The 21,608-nt window shown below is 42.2% G+C and overlaps 1 protein-coding gene across 5 annotated transcripts in view; it reads left to right on the forward strand.

Moving 5' to 3' along the window:
- The window catches only part of LIMS1 (LIM zinc finger domain containing 1), a 106,360-nt gene that overhangs the window by 48,864 nt on the left and 35,888 nt on the right, over window positions 1–21,608 (forward strand). The window contains exon 1 of one of the 5 annotated variants that reach the window (XM_084753588.1): window positions 5,958–6,290. The exons of 3 other annotated variants lie outside the window; for them this stretch is intronic. In XM_084753588.1, the coding sequence (XP_084609714.1) occupies window positions 6,181–6,290 (110 nt within the window). In that variant the 5' untranslated portion in view covers window positions 5,958–6,180. Of the gene's footprint in view, window positions 1–5,957; window positions 6,291–21,608 lie in introns of those variants that run through there. One more of the 5 variants, XM_084753589.1, reaches the window with a different exon arrangement.

A 21,608-nucleotide genomic window follows, 5' to 3' on the forward strand; every position in this document is an offset into this window, starting at 1 on the left:
ACTTTGTAGACCAGGTTGGCCTCAAACTCACAGTGATCTGCCTGTCTCTGCCTCCTGAGTGCCACCAAGCCCAGCTTCTTTTTCCTGTTTTTATCGCTGCTATCCTGGCTTTAGTTGCTGTCCTTCCCTATCCTGCTGTTTCCTGTCTTACTGTCACTGCCTGAGTCCCCATACTCTGCCCTTGTTCACAGGAGAGGAGCTTTCCACCTACATTGAAGTTGTCAGTCTTACTTAAAACAGCAGCTTTGGGATGGGGAAAGGGCTCAGTGAGTAAAGCATTTATTTGCAGCTTATGCGTGAGAACTGCAATTCAGATTCCCAGCACCTCTGTAAATGCCTCCTTGTCATTCCGGCAGTCAGGTGGTAGAAACACTATCCCGCCAGCCATCTGGCTAGCTGGCAAGCTCTGGGTGCCAGTGAAAGACCCTGCCTCAGTGTAAAAGGAACACAGTCCAGTGTGCAACTCTGGCCTCCACATGCATCTGCATACACATGTGATCCTACACACATGAGAATACTCATACATGAATACTACATAATGAAATGCTAAAACCAAAGCTGCCAGCAGCTTCATGTCACTCGTAGAGTTAAGGACACTAAAAGGTGTTACTTTTTGTCTGTCTGATGTCATCAGGCTTGTCGGGGTTAAAGTTATCACAGCCACTGCCACTAACTCGGGAAAGTCCCTGCTCTCCTGTCCTCCACACTCTCACATTCTCTTAACACTCTACTCTTCTGTAACTTGAAATGTTTGTAGGTGCAGGCCTATTTATATGATCACATACTCAATAGCAGCATCCCCTTAGCCTGTAGGCGAGACCAGAGCCTAACCTGTGACGGTGTGAGCGTTGGACAGGCACAGTGTGTTGTTTTCTGTGTTCTTCATAGAATATTTCTCTCTTTAGCCCTACCTCACAAGAGCCTTGTCTGAACCTTGTTACTTGTATGATGACAGGCTTCTACATGTGGTTTCTGGGTTTTCCGTATCAACCTGAAAGCTGACGTCTTGGTTTAGATAGTCTATGATTCTGCTATTATTGTCATCTCTCTGACAATCTCCCTCCCTCCCTCTCCCTCTCTGACAATCTCTCTCTCTCTCTCTCTCTGGGGGTAGAATTATGTGTAAGTGTGTGTATACGTGTATACACACACATCTCTATATAATCTTTTCATGTGAAATGAAATCTCACAGTGCCTACTATGAGTTCTGGGAATTGCACTTAGGTCTATAAGAGCAGCAAGTACTCTTAACTGCTGAGCCATATCTCTAACCCTAGTATATAATTTTTTAACAGTAAATATATCTTTAAGCCTAAAAATCCTTTCTCAAATTTCTATCAGCAAAATGAACTTGTATATGAGGCATGGAAAAGGTAGCAAGCCGCGGCCTGGCGTGGTGCTGCACGCTGTTATCCTACCACGTGGGAACCAAAGGCAGGTGTATTTAATGCCAGCCTACTCCACACAGTAAGATCCAGGCCAGCCAGAGCTACATAGTAAGACCCTGTCTCAAGAAAAGTAAAAGCTGTGTACAAAAGAAGTAAAGCTGATGTCTGAGATGAGGAAATAAAACTTCAACATTGTTGCCTTTAAGATTACAGTTGGGATCATTCCTAGGGAGAGCAGGATCACGAGGACAGAAGGCATACAGACAAAAGAGAAACTGTGGCTGGGGGCATCTCTGTGACAAACTGGAGACCTAAGTGAGAATAGGCCTCTGGGAGGATATGAGGGGACAAGAGCTAAGCCTCCTAGTAATAGGGGCCATGGAGACTGAAGAGGACACCCTCTAACTAGACAAGACTCCACCCACCCACAAAACTTGGAGTCAGAAATATGTCTCTTATAATCAACAACATGATGTCATTTACATTACTAAATAATCTCAAGAGCAAGGTCTCTTGGTGAATTCTCAAATAATTCAGAATAAAATTCTAGGTAATCAAGCCAATTACACATTATTATTATTATTATTATTATTATTATTATTATTATTATTATTATTATTACTATTACTACTACTACTACTACTACTCATTGTTATTGTCGTTGGAAACAGCTCTCTGGTTGTCTTGGAACTTGCTATGAAGACCAGGATGGCGTTGAACTCACAAAAATCTGGCTGTCTCAGCCTTCTAAGTACTAGACTTAAAAGCACATGCTACTACAGCCAGATCCAATAACAAACTTTAAAGTTGTATTCATTAGTGTGTAAATGTGTGGTATGCATTGCAGGTATAGAAGTCAGGTGGGTTCACCAGACCAGTGTGTCAAGCGCCTTTACCCACTGAGCCATGCCCCTCCAATCTCAGGTTTTTTTTTAAGGGACCAAGCGCACAAAATGGGTTGTGTGGACAGGTCCTTGAGAGAACAGGTGATATTAAGATGATAGTTTTACTACTTATTGCTATAAGAGTACATAGGAAGTAATTTTGTTATGGTGACAACAGGCTAGGGTTAAAAGGAATGCTGGAGTTAAAATGGTGAGGTTTAGAACACCTTTGGAACTAAAGGGGCTTCTTAGCTGGATAAGAGCTAGCCAAGCTGACCAGGTAAAGAGAAGACAAGGCTCTTGGGGAAAACAGCCAGTGTTGGGTTGGCAAATTGGATCGTGCTTGCACAGAAGTCACCCCTCTCACTGAGGAACGAGGGTGAGATAGCACAGTTCTCTCATATATAGTTCCCCCTAATGCAGCTTCCTGTGCTTGTCCAAGATGCAGCGGCTGCGTAGGAGCTAACCCTGCAAGAACCCCTCTTCTAGACATACAGGCTGCAGCCACAGAGACCAGGAAGTGAGAGGACTAATCGTCCTAGGAGCTGCCTGGAGGCCAGAATGCTAGGAGCCGAGGAGCCAGGGGCAGGCTCTGCTGGCCCCAGTCAGCACACCTCATTCTGTTTGTTTATACTGTTATAAAGCAGTGCAGCCATGGAGAGGTTTTTAAGAAGGGTCAATAAGAAATCGACCTGCATTTAAAAAGATCAGGTTGAGTAGATCACAAGATTGCTGGCTGACAGAAATTTAGAACAAGCAAGAGGAACTTTTCCCAAATAGTATGCAGCCCAGTGAGTTGGAGGTGTTCAGAAGAGGGAGAAACAACCCTGCAGGGAAGATCTGAAGAACTGTCTGTGGGGTTTTAAAATGTCAGTTTTGTAACGCTGTTGTAAAATGTAATACTCAAATGCAAACTCTTATCGGATTCCCCGAAGATCCCTGACTCCCAGAAGATGGAAAACTATTGCGTAGTTGTTAGCCTGAGAGGAGAAAGATCTTGCACAGCACTTTGTAGAACTTTGTATTTAATCACTTCTGTGAGGATTTTCAAGTTACAGAAGAAATTGTCAGCTTTGATGGCTGATACTGAATTAGAGCAGATTGCTATTTCATGGCAGATTTAACAAGAGATTAGTAAGCTAGAACAGAGTGGTGTGGGAAGTTAAGATGAGGCTGGTGCAGCCAGTGCTGCACAGGAGCAGACGCAGGCCGGAACACTCTGGCCGCAGCAACTTGTGGAGACCATTGGTCCTTGTCACACTAGGAATAGGAGAGAGCTAAGAATTTTATGGAGTGATCACTACTGCAAGTGTCCAAGGAGAGGCAAAATCTCCAATTACAAATATTAGACAGTGGTGAGGCCATGTGAAAAATGAGGGTACGAGTCCTGCACTGAATACAAGGCTGCACTGGCAGTCAAAATCTTAAGAATACAGAAGTGGAAACGTTTCTCTTTAGAGTCATGTGAGGAAAAGCACTGTCTAAGCCTCTCATACTATAAAATATATGCAAATGATTGCTTGAAATTAAAGATCTTTGAACTATATCTGAACAGAAAACTTAGGCACAGTTGGTAAGTTTTTTTTCTATGGGAAATTGTATTTGAAGAGGAAAAAAGGAACTGGGGTCTGGAATATGTCGCTCAGGTCTAAGGGCCGGGGCTGGTAAAACGCTTGCTTAGCGTGCAAGAGTACTCAGCGTCTTATAAAGCAGGCAGCTTGGAGTAGTTGATGCACACCTGTAATCCCAGCACTTGAGGGTGGAGATGGGGAGGTAAGGCATTCAGGGACATCTTTGGCTACCTGGGGAGTTCAGGGCTTGCCTGAGATAGATGAGTCCTTGTCTCAAATACTAAAATGGGGGCTGGGCAGAGTAGTACACATCTTTAATTCCTGTATTTGAGAGGCAGAGGCAGGCAGGTCTCTGAGTTTGAAGCAAGCCTGATCTATGTAGCAAGTTCCAAGTCAGTAAAGCCAACTTGTAAGACTCTGTCTCCAGAAACAACACCACAACAACAACAACAACAACAACATTTTTTAAAAGATCCAGAATCTGCTGTGCTCTACTGTACCATGCCACTCTCCTGTGCACTGGGCTGGGGATGTCTTCCCATCTGGTAGTGCTGTAGGGCCAATTCTGGTTGCAGGCTGCATGTTAGTCGATAGCATATTTTGCCGAAGTTTGTGAAATGTTCTTTCAAAGCTGTGGAGTCCCTGTTGGTGCCTGTGTGTTCTTACCTAGCACTCTTTACAGTGTGCCAGCCTCAATATTCATCTGCAGGGGTGCAGGAGAAAAGTAAACCTCCCTCCCTCCCTCCCTCCCTTCCTCCCTCCCTCCCTCCCTCCCTCCCTCTCTCCCTCCGTCATCTGCTTCATGAAGACAGTGGTTTAAAGAACCTTCAGCAAAAGTTCAGGATTTAATTTTACTCTTTGTAGCAGTTTCATTGCAGCATAAACATTGATTTACTAAAATTCCTACTTGTTGGCCCAGCCATTTGAAAAGTCAGAGGGCACCCGTTGTCATAGCTTGTTACAGGCCTTGGAACTAGTGTTTTTGTTGTTGCTGCTACTGTCACATCCTTTTAACCACAGACTCTTGTACAGGATCCATCCCACACAGTTCTGTTTCCTGTCTAAGTAACTTTCAGTAGTCACCATGCTGTTTCCTTGTCCGCAAATTGCATCAGTAAAACAATAACAGCAACAGCCAACCCACCTCTTTTAAAAGTAAAGCTAGTGGTTCCATTATGCTATAGCAGCCCATCTTTTCTCTTTTGGGGTAGTACTGGTATTAAGCCCAAGACCTTGCACATGCTAACCATACACTCACCAGTGAACCTCACTCTCCATCCCTTTTCCTGTTGAGAGGAATCTAAAAGGAAGAGAATGGTACAAATTGCCCAAAGAAAAGTTACTAGAACCGTGAAGCAAGCCTTTGGCTAAGAACTAGCCAGCAGCCAGCCTGTATGTGTGCTGGGTGTACATCCTGAAGGGGACTTACTTGGCCTTGTGGGTGGCGCCCGGCCTGCTGTGCTGTTCACATTATTGGAGCAGGTGACACAGCATTTCCCATGTCCTCTGTGAGTCGGACCCCCTTCACCTTTTCTCCAAGATCAACTACATAGATAAATATTGGCATTTGTAGGCTGACAACCCGAGATAAGTGTTACCCAGCAGAGGTGACTGTGTAAGTTGGGGTTATTCAGAAAGAGTTGGCACAGAATCAGAAAATCAGCTACCAGAAGTTAGAAGGAGAAATAGTCTTCCCCCCATTTATCTTTTTTTTTTTAAAGTACTATTTAATAGGGAAGGTATGGCCCAGACACCCCTTTCTCTTAAGGAGGATTTAGAGTGCTGAGAGAGGAAGGAATTGGACTGCTTCCTTTGGAATTCTGCCTTTTTTTTTTTTTTTAAGAGAAAATGTCCCTAAGAGCTCCTGATGACCAGGCACTTCTGTATACTGACAGCTGTCTGTGAAATGTTAATGGATTTCCTGGCAAATAAAATAGGGCAGGACCCTTCTTTAAGCATTACTTTGCTGAGATTTTTTTTCTCCAACTCTAATTTGGAAGACTCTTGGAGAGATTTTATAAAGGACTTGCTGTCACTGTTCATAAGAAATTTGCTTATTGGTGACCACCACGTGGGCCATGTGGGTCACTGACCCCCCTCCCCTAGGTACAGGGCCCAGAGATAAGGCAAGTCATGTCTTGCTGGGGAGGGTGTGTCCCAAAGAGAAACAGGAAGCGGTGTTTCAGCCGACTAGCCTACCCTGCTTTGCCTGGAGCTTTCTAACCCAGAGTCAGGTGTGCTGAAGTCCTTCCGCAGAGGACACTGCCTTTCTGAGCTGGCAACACTCGCCTAGCATAAGCGCTCCAAAGTATCCTTAATTGCTGTGCAGAGAAAACCATGACTGCATTACAACTTAAGGAGCTTTCACAGTCCTGCCTTTACAGGAGAAGGCGAGAGCGTCCTGATAGTCTGAGAGTAAGTGGGCTCCCTGAGGAAGCTGAGCTGAGGTGAGTGCAGAGTCAGGGTTGGCTAAGGGTCAAGGTTCCTGAGGATTGTAGCAGGGATTCGAAGCCTAGCGGATGCAGTTCTTTGGGTAGGAGCGTCTTTGTGGCACTCTTTCCAAGCCTGCACACTCTTACCAGCTCATCTCCTCACCTGGGGCTGCTGCATCTTTACATGCGGCTCCAGAGTAGCTTTTCAGCTGGAAGGAATTGATTTTCCCTATGGGTTAGAAGGAGCTTGGGTCTAGCAGAGCAGGTTTCTGTGAGAAATCTGACTTTGAGGTGCTCAGGGTGGGGGCTGGGAGGGTTCTTGGGATTCTTTATGAAGTGACGTCACAAGGGAATGCTGTGGAACCACTTAATGTAATTTAGCAGTGAAGGGCATCGAACATCTGGAGACCAAGTTCACAAAAGATTAGTTGTTTGGGATTTCAAAGTTAATTTATTTAAAACCAGCCTAATATTGTTTGTTTGTTTGTTTGTTTGCTGTAACTGCCAAAACGTTCTTTTAGATTTGATGTTCTGAAAGTCCTTACAGCATTAAGCCCCTGTGTTACTATGAAAGAGGATTTGGATTTTCTTTCTTTTGGGGGCGGGGGACAGGAAGTGTTCCTGTTTTCCTGCTGACAGAAAGCTGCGGTAAAAAGAAGCATTTGGAAAAATACTTTTACTATATCTAGCTTTAGTTTGTTTTAATCTCTCCCTGTGAGAGGGGCAGTTCAACCCAGACCTCCACACATGCTAGATAAGGTCTCCTAACCAATGAGCCATACCAGGAGTCCAGATTTGTACACTCAGAATTCAAGAATGAAGTTAGCAAAAAACAGTTTTAAATTCACATTGAGGATTTTTAGGATTTTCTGTTTTAGAAACTTAAGATCGGTAAAATATTTTAAGCTAACCCTCTTATACTTATTTTCAGACTTAAAGTACCCATGAATAAAATTGCTTACATATTACTTGCTACCTAAGAGATAGTTTATTTATATAGTTATAGTGATCTTCAAAACAGTTAATTTTTAGCAACTAGAATTTAAATGAAAAAATAATTGTTAAATGCTGTTTGTCCCAATGAATTAAAGAAAGATATTTTTTCTACCCGTTCTGGTGATGTAGTTCCTCAGTGGTAACAACAGTGGTTTATGTTTCTGCTCTTCTTGACTTCGAATACTGAGAGAATCACTTCCCATGTTTACAGTGCATGAGAAACAGAAAAATGATAATTTTCAGTTTTCCCATGGACTTTTAAATCAGTTTAGAGAGATGGGATTTCCCCTCTAGCTATATTTTACTATTAATATGGCTTTCCTGGCTAAGGAGAATCAGGAGAATGATGAATTTGAAGTGAGGTGCCCCAAGTTTCAGTACCTCGGATCTTCTAAATGTGGATGAACATAACTAGCAACGGTGTATATCATTTGCCATTATGAAAGTCCGAACAGCCGTCTCTGTGAGGCGAGCATTGTTGGGAATAATACAGACCAGTGACAGCGTCAGGAGCTTAAGACATCATTTATCTGATTTTAATTGAGTGCCTACTGTGTGCCAAGTAAAGGTTCAGGGACAAATAAGACATAGCCTTTTCATCCCAGGAATGTGTTCTGGCATAGGATCAAGATATTTTCCCTCCGAGCAGTTTTTGTTTGAATACATGAAATACCAAGTATCTTTCATGTTAACTCACTATTGTACAAAGCCCATTTGTACTTTTAACTTCTGCTACCATCTCCTTTTCTGGGATGTATGTGCGCTCCAACAGAAGATCTGCCGAGGACTAGGAAGGGCAAAGGCCGCTGCCGGGAAACAGTTTTCTTTCACTTTAAATTAAATACTGCTCTAAAATTCAAAGTACAATTTTTATTTATTTATTTTACTAGTTAGTTATTTTTTGGTTTTTGAGACAGGGTTCCTCTGTGTGTAGCCCTGGCTGTCCTGCAACTCCCTTTGTAGTCCAGACTGACCTGGAACTCACAGAGATCCTCCTGCCTCTGCCTCCCGAGTGCTGGGATTAAAGGCGTGCGCCACCAGGCCCAGCTGAACATGAAGTTTTACTGGGGCATACCTTCCTTCTATGTGTTGCTTGTGGTGGTTTTGTGTTAAACTGGCAGTTGCATCATGATAACAGATTGGCGTGGCCCTCTCTGGCCCTTTACAGAAATCCTTAGCTGGCCCCTCCCTCGCCTAGTGCTGAGATGGCCTCAGATCTTTGCCTCTCTTGCTGTAGTTATGCTTCCGCCCTACCCACTACGCCACCTGCCAGTTAGCTTTATGCACAGATGAAATCAGGACTGTGCCAGAACTCTGACGCACATTTGAAATTACGCTCTTGTAATTTAGGAGCACAGTGAATATGTGAAGGGTATTTTTTTGTTTATAAATTTTTTGGAACAAGGTCTTCTTTAAAATTTATTTATTTATTATGTATAAATTCCTCTGCCTAAATGTACAACTGCAGGCCAGAAGAGGGCGTCAGATCATATTACAGATGGTTGTGAACCACCATGTGGTTGCTGGGAACTGAACTCAGGACCTCTGGAAGAGCAGTCAGTGCTCTTAACCTCTGAGCCATCTATCTCTCCTGCCACAAAACAAAGTTTTATTATGTAGCCCCAACTGTCTTAGATCTCCCAAATGCTGCGGGTCTAGAGGTGAACTGCCACTACTCCATGAAATGTAAGGTTAACAGTACAGCACATATAATGTTTTTATGGGGACGTAGTTCAGCCCATCACAGTGATCTCATACAGTAGAAGGTAGGATTACACTGTTTTTTAAAAGTCATTATATTGAGTCTCTGTAAAGTACTAAGTCTGAGCAGTACTGATTAAATATATGTACAGTGACACATCAGTTACAACCCGGATAGTATATTCAGCACCCCCACACCTCTTCACAGTTCTTTCCCATCGCCCTCTCCTCTCCTGCATTCCTAGACAACTTTAATCCAATTCTTGTCAGTAGATTAAATTGTGGTTTTTATAATTTAATATTCTTTGTTCTTTACATTTTATCTATGTATATGGGGGTTTTGCCTGCATGTTTATCTGTGCAGCACATGCATGGCTGGTGCCTGTAGAGGCTAGAAAAGGACACACTGAGTGTTACCCGCAGTTGGGAGGTGCTGTGTGGGTACTGGGAACTGAACCCAGGTCTTCTGCAAGAGCAGCAAGTGTTCTTAACTGCTCAATCATCTCTCTCATCCGATATTTGTGTTTTGTTTTGATTTCTTGAACTCAGCATAGTTATTTTGATATGCATTCATCTTGGTGCAGCTATCAATAATTAATTTCATTTTATTATTTTAGTTTATATTGTGAGCAGACTCTAATTTATTGACTTTGACTTTGGATTTATTTCTAGTCATTGGCTATTTCAAATAAAGCTCCTAATGAAATTCATGTACACATTCTTGTCTGGATGTATCCTTGTTTCATTTTGGAGCTAGATTGTTTGCTTAAGTATATATTTATTTTTTCAAAAATGGCTCAGTCATTTTCTGAACAGATTCACACCAGTAGTATATAAAGTTTCTTGTGTTTTCACATCTCCACCAACTTTTATAATGATCAAAAATTTATTTTGTCAGCCTTTCCATTCTGTTGTTAACCTCAACAAGACTTTAAATACATTTTCCTGGCCCCTGGGTTTTTATTTCATATACTTACTTATACTCTGTGTGTCTGGACCTTGGATGTGTGAGGGTTTAGGTTCAATACCTATGACTGCATAAAATAATTATTAAATAATATGTAGAAATGTAAATTAAGTAACTGTTTTGGTTTTTTTTTTAACCTGCTTAGCCTTTCATGCCATTTATTGTTTCCTAATGATTGATCAAGTGCTTTCTCATTGGATCTTCACAATAATCCTGTAGCGTTTAACAAGTTTCTCCTTTTTCACAAAGAAGGGAAAAGGGAAGACTGAGAAACATAAGGCTGCTAATTTTTTGAGCAGTTGGGGATTAGACCCAGGGCTTCAGCCAGCAGTCTCTGTGTTCACAGTGAGCTCTTACCAGCAGACTATGTATGTATGTAAACCTTGCTTGCTTTTAGAGGAAGATTTGTTATCTTCAGGGCTGGAGATGTTTGCTGTACAATCATGAGGACCAGAGTTCAGATCCCAGCTCCCATATAGCAAGCACTGGTCACCCAGCTCTGAGCAGGGCAGACACAGACAGGTGAACTGGTGGGCTTCCAGCTTGTGGAGGAAGAGCAGAGGGTTCAGAGACAGACAGACAGACAGACAGACAGATACACACACACACACACACACACACACACACACACACGCCTCAAAGGAGCAGGGAGAGAGTGATAGAGGGGAACACTGGACACCTTCTTCCAGATGCCACATATGTATGTGGTATGTACAGGCAGGCACACATAACATTAACACAGATATACACAAATAACTACATCTTTTTAAACAAGATAGGTTACCTGGAAGTTCTGAGTAGACTTAATTATATCTTAAAAGTTAAAATTTTACCTTTAAGCATAAAAGTGAAAGCTGAAGTCTTATGTTTTGACTGTGGGTGATTTATCTGAAATTTAAGTGTTTTCTACTTGTTCTTCATAGACATTTGCCAGGGGTGGGGGAAGCTACTGTAGGTTATGAGTGTTCTGATTTACTCTGTAAAATATATTTGACTAGGCATCTTTGGTACAGTCTGCATTATTAAAGCTGCTACATCCATGGAATTGGGGATGCGCTCTTAATACATTGTCTAATAACAGAACAAAACAGACACAGATAAATTATTAAATGTACTGTGCCTCCATAGGGATAAATAGTGAGGCTGTGTAAGCAGAATTATTAGTTACGATTATTGAATAACAAATTGCCCAGTAGTTTCAAAGTTGGCCATTGCTTTTTGGTTGCGATGATCCCTATTTTAGGCCTTATGGTCATTCCATCTGTCCTTACTTCTCAGCTCTGCTGGTATGGAAATGCAACTGGTCAGGAGTGTAGGAGAACGGGTGTGGCTCTCTGTGTTCTAATAAAGCTTTCTTCGTCGGGTTGGTAATGGTAAAAGAGCTGGAGAAAAGCCTCCCGATTTTATTTTCTGCCTCCTTGCTTTGAAAGTATAAAGAACATATGTAGATGCAACTCTGGAATCAAATTATGACACTGAATAATGGTTCATGTTGTCTAAATTCAAATGAAAAGACTAAGCAAAAGGAAGGTAACTTGACCTGCTAAAGTCTGTTTATTTAAGCCTATGTTTATATTTATTGTGCCTGGAGGTGATCTGGACCTATAGAGTCAGTGGCATCAATTTCTGAGTGAAAGAGCACTCAGAGTGCAACATGAGCAATAACAATACTGTTTTCTGATTATATTTGTCCTTGGATTAATAAAGAATAACCAGGCAATTTCCCTTCCGTCTCCATTCCAGGAAGCAGCCTTGCCTATCACATGGGAATTAAACCCTTTTGAATTACTTTTGTATTTTTCTTCCCCTTACTTCTGCCAGCATCTTAACTCTTAAGTAATTTAATAGGTTTTCTTTCACGTTTCCTTTTAAGAAATTTTAAATTAAATTTAAACTTTAAACATTTTTTTAACTTTAAATTCATGTATGAAGAAATGGGTTTCATTGTGGTATTTTTATACATATGTGACATTATGCTTTATTCTACTTTGTCCTCCCCCTCTGCCCTTTCACTTACTTACACACTGGCTGGTTCCCACCTTCCCGCAGATAGTCCCATTTCTCATTCTGTTTCCTTCCTGTACGAACTTTTCCTTCCCTCTCAAGATCCTCTTTGTAATTTCATGGTGTGTGTGTGTGTGTGTGTGTGTGTGTGTGTGTGTGTGTGTGTGTGTTTAAATCTGGACTCTCCCACATATGAGATAAAAAACATGTGGTTCATATCTTTGTAGATTGTTTCCATTAGCAGAATGGTTTCCTGAATTTCAGAGAACGTTTATGGATAGGGTATTTCTGAAAACAATCATGTGGTCATTTCCTCTAATATACTAGGTAAGTATTGGCCATCCATATTGGACTATTGCTTTTTTTAAAAAAATATTTTATTGATTTATTCATTACACACATAGCGTGTTTTGCCTGTATGTGTGCCTGCAGGCCAGAAGAGGGCACCAGATCTCATTATAGATAATTGTGAGCCACTATGAGGTAGCTGGGAATTGAACTCAGGACCTCTGGAAGAGCAGACAATGCTCTTAACTACTGAGCCATCTCTCCAGTCTCCGGACTACTGCTTTTAAAGGGGGTAAAAAACCATTTACTTGTTTGTTTGGGGAGTTTCATTTCTTTGTTTTTTGTTTTTTGAGATAGGGTGTTACTATACAGCCCTGAGTGGCCTGGAACTCGTTATTTAGGTTTGCCTCAAATCCATGTTCTTCTTGTCTCAACCGTGCTAGTGAATGCTAGGGTTACAGTTATACCCCCATCACGCCAAGCTTGTCTACTTGTTTTGCTTTACTTTTCTTTTGTAATTCTGGGGACCAAATTCAGGGCCTCTTTTGTTACTAAGCTACAACTCCAGCCATGAATCACTGACTTCTGGTATGGCCAATATAGGAATCTATCATTATAGAGGGGACAGCATTTTCTCTCCCATTTGACTATGTTATTACTTTATTTTAATCATTCTCACTGGTTCATCATTTGGTTTGTTGATAGGTTCTGATCTCTTTGAAAATTTGTCTTCTGTCCTGGTTGGTTTTATTGTCACCCTGATACAAGCTAAAGTATTCTGGGGAACCTCAGTTAAGAAAAAACCCCCATCAGCTGGCCTATAGGCAGGTCTGTGGGGGCATTTTCTTGATTAATGATTGATATGGGAGGTCCCAGCCCACTGTGGATGGTGCTACCCCTGGGCAAGTTGCCCTGGGTGTATAAGAAAACAGACTGTGCTCTGCAGACTGTGCTGCAGTAACCTCGTAAGCAGCATTCCTGCCTCAGCTTCTGCTTCCAAGTTCCTGTCTTTAGTTTTGGCTCAGATTTCCCTCACTAATGGAGTTTGACCTGAGAGTTGAAAGCAGGAATAAACTCTTTCCTCCCCAAGTTGCTCTTGGTTTTGGGATGTTTTTGTTTGTTTTTTTGGTTGGTTAGTTGGGTTTTTTGTTGTTGTTTTGTTGCTGTTGCTGTTTTGTTTTTGTTTTTTTTTTTTTTTTGAAACAGGGTCTCTCTGTGTAGCCTTGGCTGTCCTGCACTCACTTTGTAGACCAGGCTGGCCTCGAACTCACAGCGATCCACCTGCCTCTGCCTCCAAGTGCTGGGATTAAGAGGGTGCGCCACCATGCCTGACTGGGTCTTAGTGTTTTAGCACCACTCTGAACCCCTAATTAATACATCTCTTTCTGTTTTCCCGTAGTAGTCACTTGACATTGTGCCATTTTAGTTTTTATTACATTCTTGCTTTTTTACCTATGAATTTCTGTAAAAGAGATTGTTTTGACTAATGCTTGATTTAAGATTCAAGTAAAAGGACCATGTAGGCCACAGACTATTTAAGTGCTTTTGCTGTCTTGAACTAAGACTCCTGATAGAAGTTCTGTTAATAAAAGGCTTAACTTAATTTCACTTTTTTTTAAAGACCAATTCTTGCTCTTGCAATGTAGCCATGGCTTGCCTAGAACCAACTGCGTAGATGAGGCTAGCCTTGAACCTACAATAATCCTTCTGCCTCTTTTCTGCCTCCTAGGTGGTGGGATTACAGGTGTGAGGTTCCATTCTCAGCTTCTTTTGCACTCTCTAAGTAATTACATGTTAAGAAGTGTGCACACAAATGTAACCCACATGTATGTATATGTATTCATAGCTCAGTTACAAAATAACTAATTCATTAGTAATCTCCCTGAACTACATATAGTCCTCCCACGGCCGTTTGCTGGCTTCTCATTTGCACACCATTCTTACAGGGCTATGGTTGATGTGGGAGCTGGGTGCTAGCTGTAACCACTGCTGTGGCACAGAGGCCCGGGTTCCGTGAATAGAAGGAAAGAACAGTGTCCTCAAGGGCTTACACCAGAATGGGCAGAAGGAAGCATGCTGAACAGAGTTCTTAGGAGGACTCTTGAGTCACTCTCCTGTTTCAGGCTGGATTTCCTGCTAAATTGTATGCAAGAGAGAAAATCAGGTATGATGACAAGGCTTCATTCTGCCGTTTCCGACACTGCCCTGTTTTGAGTCAGGCTAATTCAACCTGCTCATTGTGGGATTTAATTTTTATGTCTATGGGAGAGGTTGATAGTGGGGAGGGAGAAAAGAAGATGACGTGTGACATATTTCATAAAAGCTCAAGTAGCAGAAATAGTCTAGAGCATTGTTTTCTTGCCTTTCCCATCCTGCGCTTGGAGCTGGTTTCCCAGCCACCCTGCCCTGGTGACTGCACGTTCTGGCAGTGGTGCCTCCTCATCTGCTGAAGCAAAGAGAGCTCACTGAAGCCCTCAGGTTCTTCAGTGTCCTCTGCCTTATGTGCCCTGCTGAGCGCGCTGACAGTTTCACTGTCTTATGTGCCCTGCTGAGCGCTCTGACAGTTTCACTGTCTTATGTGCCCTGCTGAGCGCGCTGACAGTTTCACTGGGCTGTACTTTACTTGGCTACCCACTCCTCCCACCTCTTCCTAGTTTTCAGCAGTAAAGATGGCTGGCCTAAGTTTTGAGTGAGACAAGTTGCTAGTGTTGAGTAAGGAGACCAAAAGTCTGAGAACCCCTCAACTACAGGATCCTGACCAGTCTTCTTCCTTTGTTTGTCTTAGTTCAATCAGAAAAGGAAATGCATGATTTTTAAAGTTTAATGTCTTAAGATGAATAGCTGCTGCTGCTGTTCTTCTTCTTCTTCTTCTTCTTCTTCTTCTTCTTCTTCTTCTTCTTCTTCTTTCTTCTTCTTCAGTTTTTGTTTACGTATATGTTTGTACATGTATGTGCCTGTGTGGATGTATAGCCTGTGAGTCCAGTACCCCTAGAAGCAAGAAGAGCACACTGGATGGATCCCCTGCATCTGGAGCTTCATGTGGGTGCTGGAGACTGAACTCCAGCCCTCTACTCATTCAGAACGAAAGGCTCCTGCCAGGTTAGCTATCTCTCATAGAAAACAACTGTTTCTCACATCATCTCTCCAGGCCAGGCCTCAGTAGATGCTGACATAGCAACAGAATAGGATAAGCTGCCATAAAATAGCACTATCTCAAGGGCTTAGGTAAGAGTCTCCATGGGAAAGTGACACACACATCTGCCTTGTAGAACTGCCAGAAGCATGGATACTGCTGGTTAAGGCACAGAAGCCCGGCTCACAGTTGCAAATGCTGCTCTGCCGTGCCTCTGGTTATCTGTGTCTGCTCTCTGCAAGTCCAGGCAACCAAACCCTGTGGCATCTCTCCAGTGCCCTCTACTGATAAGCTTGAGTGCTGCTTTAAAAAACAAAACCAAACCGAAAAAACCTAAGATGTAGGGAAGCATTGGTTCAGCAATATTTTACTTCGCAGAAGAGAACTGCTAGGTTCGTAGAATTCCTCTTGAGAAGAGTGCTCTGTAACCATGTGACCTGCTTTCAGGGTCTGGAACAAAGGGTATTTGAATAATCTTAGTGAGGCTTCAGCCCAGCTCTGGACTGACTGTCAATATAGTTTCACTAACTGGTCAACATCAGACTCCTAGGATCTTGTTATTTCCTTTTCACATCATCTTGTATTATGTTTTTGTTAAAAATCTGAGTCATGGCAGCTAAGATGATTCCTTGCTTTTCTCTGCAAATCACAAAATTTTAAAAAACCATTTCAACTTTAGCAAAACAAACAAAAAAAAGTTCTCAGTTTCTCTGTGTTCTGGTTAGTATGTTCAAAACCGTGTAGATGTATATTCTGTGTCAAGAAAGTAGCTGGATATGAGAGGTATATGTGTCTTAACAGGAAAGACCTTTGACTTGAATTGACTTGTTTTATTTCTGTCCTTCTGTACTGAAAATTTCATGGTTTTCCCTGTTCCTTATCAGTGAAGTATAGGCCTCCTATTAAGTTCAGTCAAGAATAAAAGCTCCCACTGACTTCCTGTCCCAATGTAGCTGGCAGTTATGTGAGAAAGCTCTGCTGAGTCAGAACTAAAATAAGAATGTTCCTTCAGGCCTGATAGGCTGCTGCTGCTGGTCACCATAGCCATATAAAGAGCTCCTGAGTGCCCCAGAAGGTCTCCCTGGCAACTTGGGCATCTCTTAGGTCAACACAACTAAAAATACCATTCTTCTATATTTGGGGCTTTCTCTAATGTGGCTTCGCAACTTTCTCAAAAGATGTTTAGAGTTAAGAATGTGTTAATGCATCATGCTAAGAATTAAAGACATAATGAACAATAAAGGAGTCAGTAGAGGGATATTTTCTATAAAAACTATTTGAAAAGTCAGAGCAAAACCTCCTAACTTCTGAGGGAAATGTAAAGAAATGTTTAAGTTGATCAAACACTCTTTGTATGGAGCCTTAGTTCTCTGCAGTGGTTGTAGTTAAGGGAGCTGACTCTTCAGCATATTGTTGCTAAAGATGCCGAGCTGTGTGAGTGTCAGCAGGGGCGGGGCCCTGACAGAGTTGGCAGAATGCTTGATAGAATCCTGAGAAGGATGCTCAGAGCCTTCCAGAGACCAGACTGAGAGGTCTGACTCTGAGTTGCTTGCATACAGAACACAGTGTTTGGTTTTCCTACAGTCAAGCTCATTGAATAGGATGTAGAGTCTCTAGCTGAGGGCAATAATAGTGATTCTTTAACAATTATTCATTTTCTCTAAGGTATATCAAGTATTATTGAGTGTCAGGGAAGGGCAAATCCAACTTACAATGAAATGTGCAGGCCACTCATCCTGCTCCAGCCCGCCAGCTGTTCATGATATTTCTGAGTGTTCTGCCATTAATGGTTATGACTTTCTATACATTTGGCAGCTTTCCCAGATCTACTCTCATCTCCTTTTTATGGTAGGTTACCTGTATGGTAAGGATGTGTCGTTATAGAGAAAAGGTAGCTGGGGCTGGCAGCTGGTTGGCTCTGTTGTTTTGTGGAAGGGGAGGGTGCTATTATTTTCTCTACACATTTTTCTGAATGTTAATGTCAGAGAGGGTCATGGAGAAAGAGAATGAGCTTGATTTTTTTTTTTTTCCTGTTCCTCTCTCTACTCTCTCCAGTAGGGTATCTTTTGAACACTCAAATCTTTTGTGGATAGGTTTTTATTGTGTGAGTCACTCAGAAATGCTTCATGAAAAGTGGACCCCAAAGTAGGCTATCAGTGCTTGCTAAATGGGTTAAGGCTGAATAGCTGGAATATTGATTTGCATTAGTAAGGCCAGGCTAGGACAGAGCATTTCAGATTCTGTGCAGTTGGCACATGTGGTCTTCGGCAGCTCCTTACTGGACCCTGCTTGTGGCTTCTGAGTGGCCTCTCTCTTCTCCCAATACCAGAGGAGGAGTTTTTGCCTCACCTGATAGTATTGTATTTGAATTGTTGATTTTAAGACAAAGTATGCATCTACTAATCTACTTCCTGAAAAGTTGCCAGCCTTTGATTGGTTAGCGTCACTCTCACTTCTTTATGAATATTTCTTTAAATATGAGGTCTATAATGTGGTACTATATGACTATCCCTGATATCAAAGATAGCTCCTTTATTTAATAAGTTTTCTTTCAATGTTCCATTCTTAGGAACAATTATATGTAAATAGTCTTATACCAGGCCTCCTGGGATGGGGCATTGGTACAGAGTGGTAACTGGTACTGGTAACTGGAAGCATGTGTTAGCTACCTTTCCATTTTTTTTCTTTTTTTAAGATATGTTTATTTATTATTATGTATATAATGGTCTGTCTGCATGTACCCCTGCAGGCCAGAAGAGGGCATCAGATCACATTATAGATGGTTGTGAGCCACTATGTGGTGGCTGGGAATTGAACTCAGGACCTCTGGAAGAGCAGTCAGTGCTCTTAACCTCTGAGCCTCCAGCTCCTACTTTTTTATTCTTGTCCATGGTAATGAATTTGTTTGTCTTATACAGTTAGGAAGTAATTTTAACAGACAAGGCAAAGCAATCTATTAACTGAAAATTCATCTTTTTCTGGTTCACCTTTGCCTACTTCCTTATTGCCTTAAAAGAAAACATTATGTTTGTTCTACAAAGTGGAAATGGGAGAGAACTTTCCATGTCTATTATCTCACTTGCAAGTCATAGTTGTTTTGATTTTAGTAGTCTGAGGAAAACCAGATGAAATTTTCCACTTAAATGAAATAGAGAATTACAGGGAAAATAGTTCATTTTGCCAAGTGGTAATTTAACTAGGCCACATTAGTGATTTGAATACCTCAGTATGGCACAGACATCTTGGGTAACAGTTGAGAAAACTTCATTCTAGTGGTAGTTGTTGCTAAGTTCTTGACTAAGTGATGGACTTTAAAAAAAGATTTACTTATTATTATATGTACAATGTTCTGCCTGCATGTATATCTGCACTCCAAAAGAGGGCATCATATCACGTTATAGACGGTTGTGAGTCACCATGTGGTTGCTGAGATTGAACTCAGGACCTCTGAAAGAGCAGCCAGTGCTCTTAACCTCTGAGCCATCTCTCCAGCCCAACTTTGTAAACCTTTTATGGAATAAATGAAACATTTTTTAGCCCTCCTATTCTTCAGTCATCACTCACAATGGGGTGGGGATTGGTTCTAGAACACTCCTTGCACCTCCACCTCTCCCATCCTAGCCAGAAGATAGCAAAATCTGTAGCTACTTGGGCCCCTTATAAAATGGCCTGCTACTTGCGTAGAATTTGCTCAAGTCTTTCATCATAAATAATCTCTATACTATACTACCTAATACAATATGAATGTTACACATTTTAATGCATTTTGTGTATAGATGGAGGAATAGTTACACATAAGAACTACATTTTCACTACAAATCCAGGTTCTTTTGTGTTTATGCAGATGTGTTTGCATGTTCGTGGTAGGGTGGTACACATGTGTGCATGGGCATGTGGAGGCCAATAGCCAGCTTCAGATGTCATTCTTCAGAAATTGTCATCCTTGGTTTGGTTTGGTTTGGTTTTTTTCAAGACAGGGTTTCTCTGTGTAGCCTACATTGTCCTGGACTCACTTTGTAGACCAGGCTGGCCTTGAACTCACAGAGATCCTTCTGCCTCTGCCTCTGGAGTGCTGGGATTACAGGCATGTGCCACTGTGCCTGGTGGTATTGTTTTTCTTTTTGCATGTTGTTTACATGAGTATGTCCACACAGGTAAATAAGTGTTCATGGCTGAACGTACATGTGGAAGCATCATCTTCTATTATTCTTTGACATAGAATCTCTCATTTAAGCCAGAGCATGTTGATATGGCTAGTCTCTCTGGCGTACTTGCCCTGGGCATCCTGTCTCAACTTTCCTTCTCAGCCTGGAATCGCAGACAGGCTGCTACCACCACCCATCATTTACGTGGGCTTTGGGGATCTGAACTGTCTTCATAGTCAGTGTTTAACTCTCAAGTGTCTTAACCATTAGCCATCTCCCCATTCCCTACCTTCATTTTTTGGGGTAGGTTGTTATGTGAACTTCATCCTGGACACAAGCTAACATCTATTCTCTTCAGATGAGGAACAATGACAGAGCAAAGAGATGATTCCACTCAAATGCTAGCTTGGTAAAATAGAGACTTTAATTAAGAGTTGCTTAAAGGAATGTGGTTGAAGGATTACTTGAAGGAGCTTGATCCCTTTATGTGCAGCTACACCACTGAAGGAAAAAATGTTTTTCTCCAAAGCAGCAGCTGTCTGTATTCTCTTGGGGGAAGAGGGGGATGTGGCTCATGAGGCCCTCCTGCTAATAATCTTATAACTGCTTATAAACTTTCATCCTCTCCCTCCCCTTCCTCCTCTTCCTCCTCCTGCTCCTATCTGTCTGCCTGCCTGCCTGCCTGCCTGTCTGTCTGTCTGTGTTAAGAGAGAGTCTCATAGCCCTGGCTGCCCTTGAACTCACTACATGTAAACCAGGTTGGCTTTAAACTTGCCTCTGTGCTAGGATTAAAAACATAAACCACCATGCCTTAGCTTATAAGTCTTGTAGGAGGGGGAGGGGCAAGGCTTTGTGAGCCTCTTGGGCTCAGTCTTCTTCTGTGGGTCTTTTTAAAGTAATCATGGCTCCTAACAGAGGAGCACTAGTCAGGTCATGCTCAGAGGACAGCATTTCAACACAGGATCTCTCACAGCAGTGTGGAGCTCACCAATTAGACTGGGTTGAGGCCAGCCTGAACTACATAGTGACTAACAGGCCAGCCAGCCTAGGCTTTGTAGCAAGATCTGTCTTAATGAGGCCCTAGATGCAATCCCCTGCATTGCCCCCACCACTAAAAGCTGCTTTAGCAGCTCTGTTCAAATTTTAAGCATTTAAGCTTGTGGGAACAGCTGTAATGCTTTGTATGACATCTCTAAGTAGGATATTTGGCTCTTTGGCTGTGGGGGGCTGTAGTCATGAAGTTAACAGACTGGTAGGGTCAGAAGCTCTGCGGCTGCCTTCATGTTGTACTGGAGTGCACTAGTGTGCAGTTTGGTCTCAACAAGACATTAGGCACACCCAGTCTCCTAGCTAGGTTTGTATTGCTATGGTTGAGCACCAAGACCAAAAGCAATTTGGGAGGAAAGAGTTTATTACAGCTTGGGTGACAGGGCAGGAAATCAAGGCAGGAACCTGGAGGAAGGAAATGAAGCAAAGGCTGTGGGAAAATGCTGCTTACTGGCTTGCTCTCCATGGCTTGCTCAGCATACACCACCCAAAACCACCCACTCGGGGATGGTACCAGCCACCTTCCACATCCAGCGTCAATCAAGAAAACGTTCCACAGGCTTGCCTACAGGCTGCCTGATGGAGGCAATTTCTCAGTTGAAGTTTCTCTTTACGTTTGGTTTGAATTGTGTCTAGTTGACAAAAAACTAACCAGGAGTTCCAGTCATAGGCTCTAGTAAGCGGTGACGTTTGGCACCCAGCAAATGATCAGTGTGATGAGTTCATGGCATAGAAATCTCTCTACTTCCTGGGCAGTGATGGTGCACACATTTAACCTTAGTACTTGGGAGGCAGAGGCAGGTGGATCTCTGAGTTTGAAGCCAACCTGGTCTACAAAGTGAGTTCCAGGACAGCCAGGGCTGTTACACAAAGAAACCCTGTCTCAATAAACCAAAAAAAAAAAAAAAAGAGAGGGTTGTTTTGTTTTGTTTTTGTTTTGTTTTAAATTATGTAACACAGGTCAGCCTTCATCGCTATGGAGTCCATGTTGGCTCTAAACTCTTAAATCCTCTGCCTCACCTCTTGTGTGCTGGTATTAAGGGCATGTGCCG

This window comes from Acomys minous (genome assembly GCF_964271855.1).
Source record: "Acomys minous genome assembly, chromosome: 13".
In the NCBI taxonomy this organism is placed as follows: domain Eukaryota; kingdom Metazoa; phylum Chordata; class Mammalia; order Rodentia; family Muridae; genus Acomys; species Acomys minous.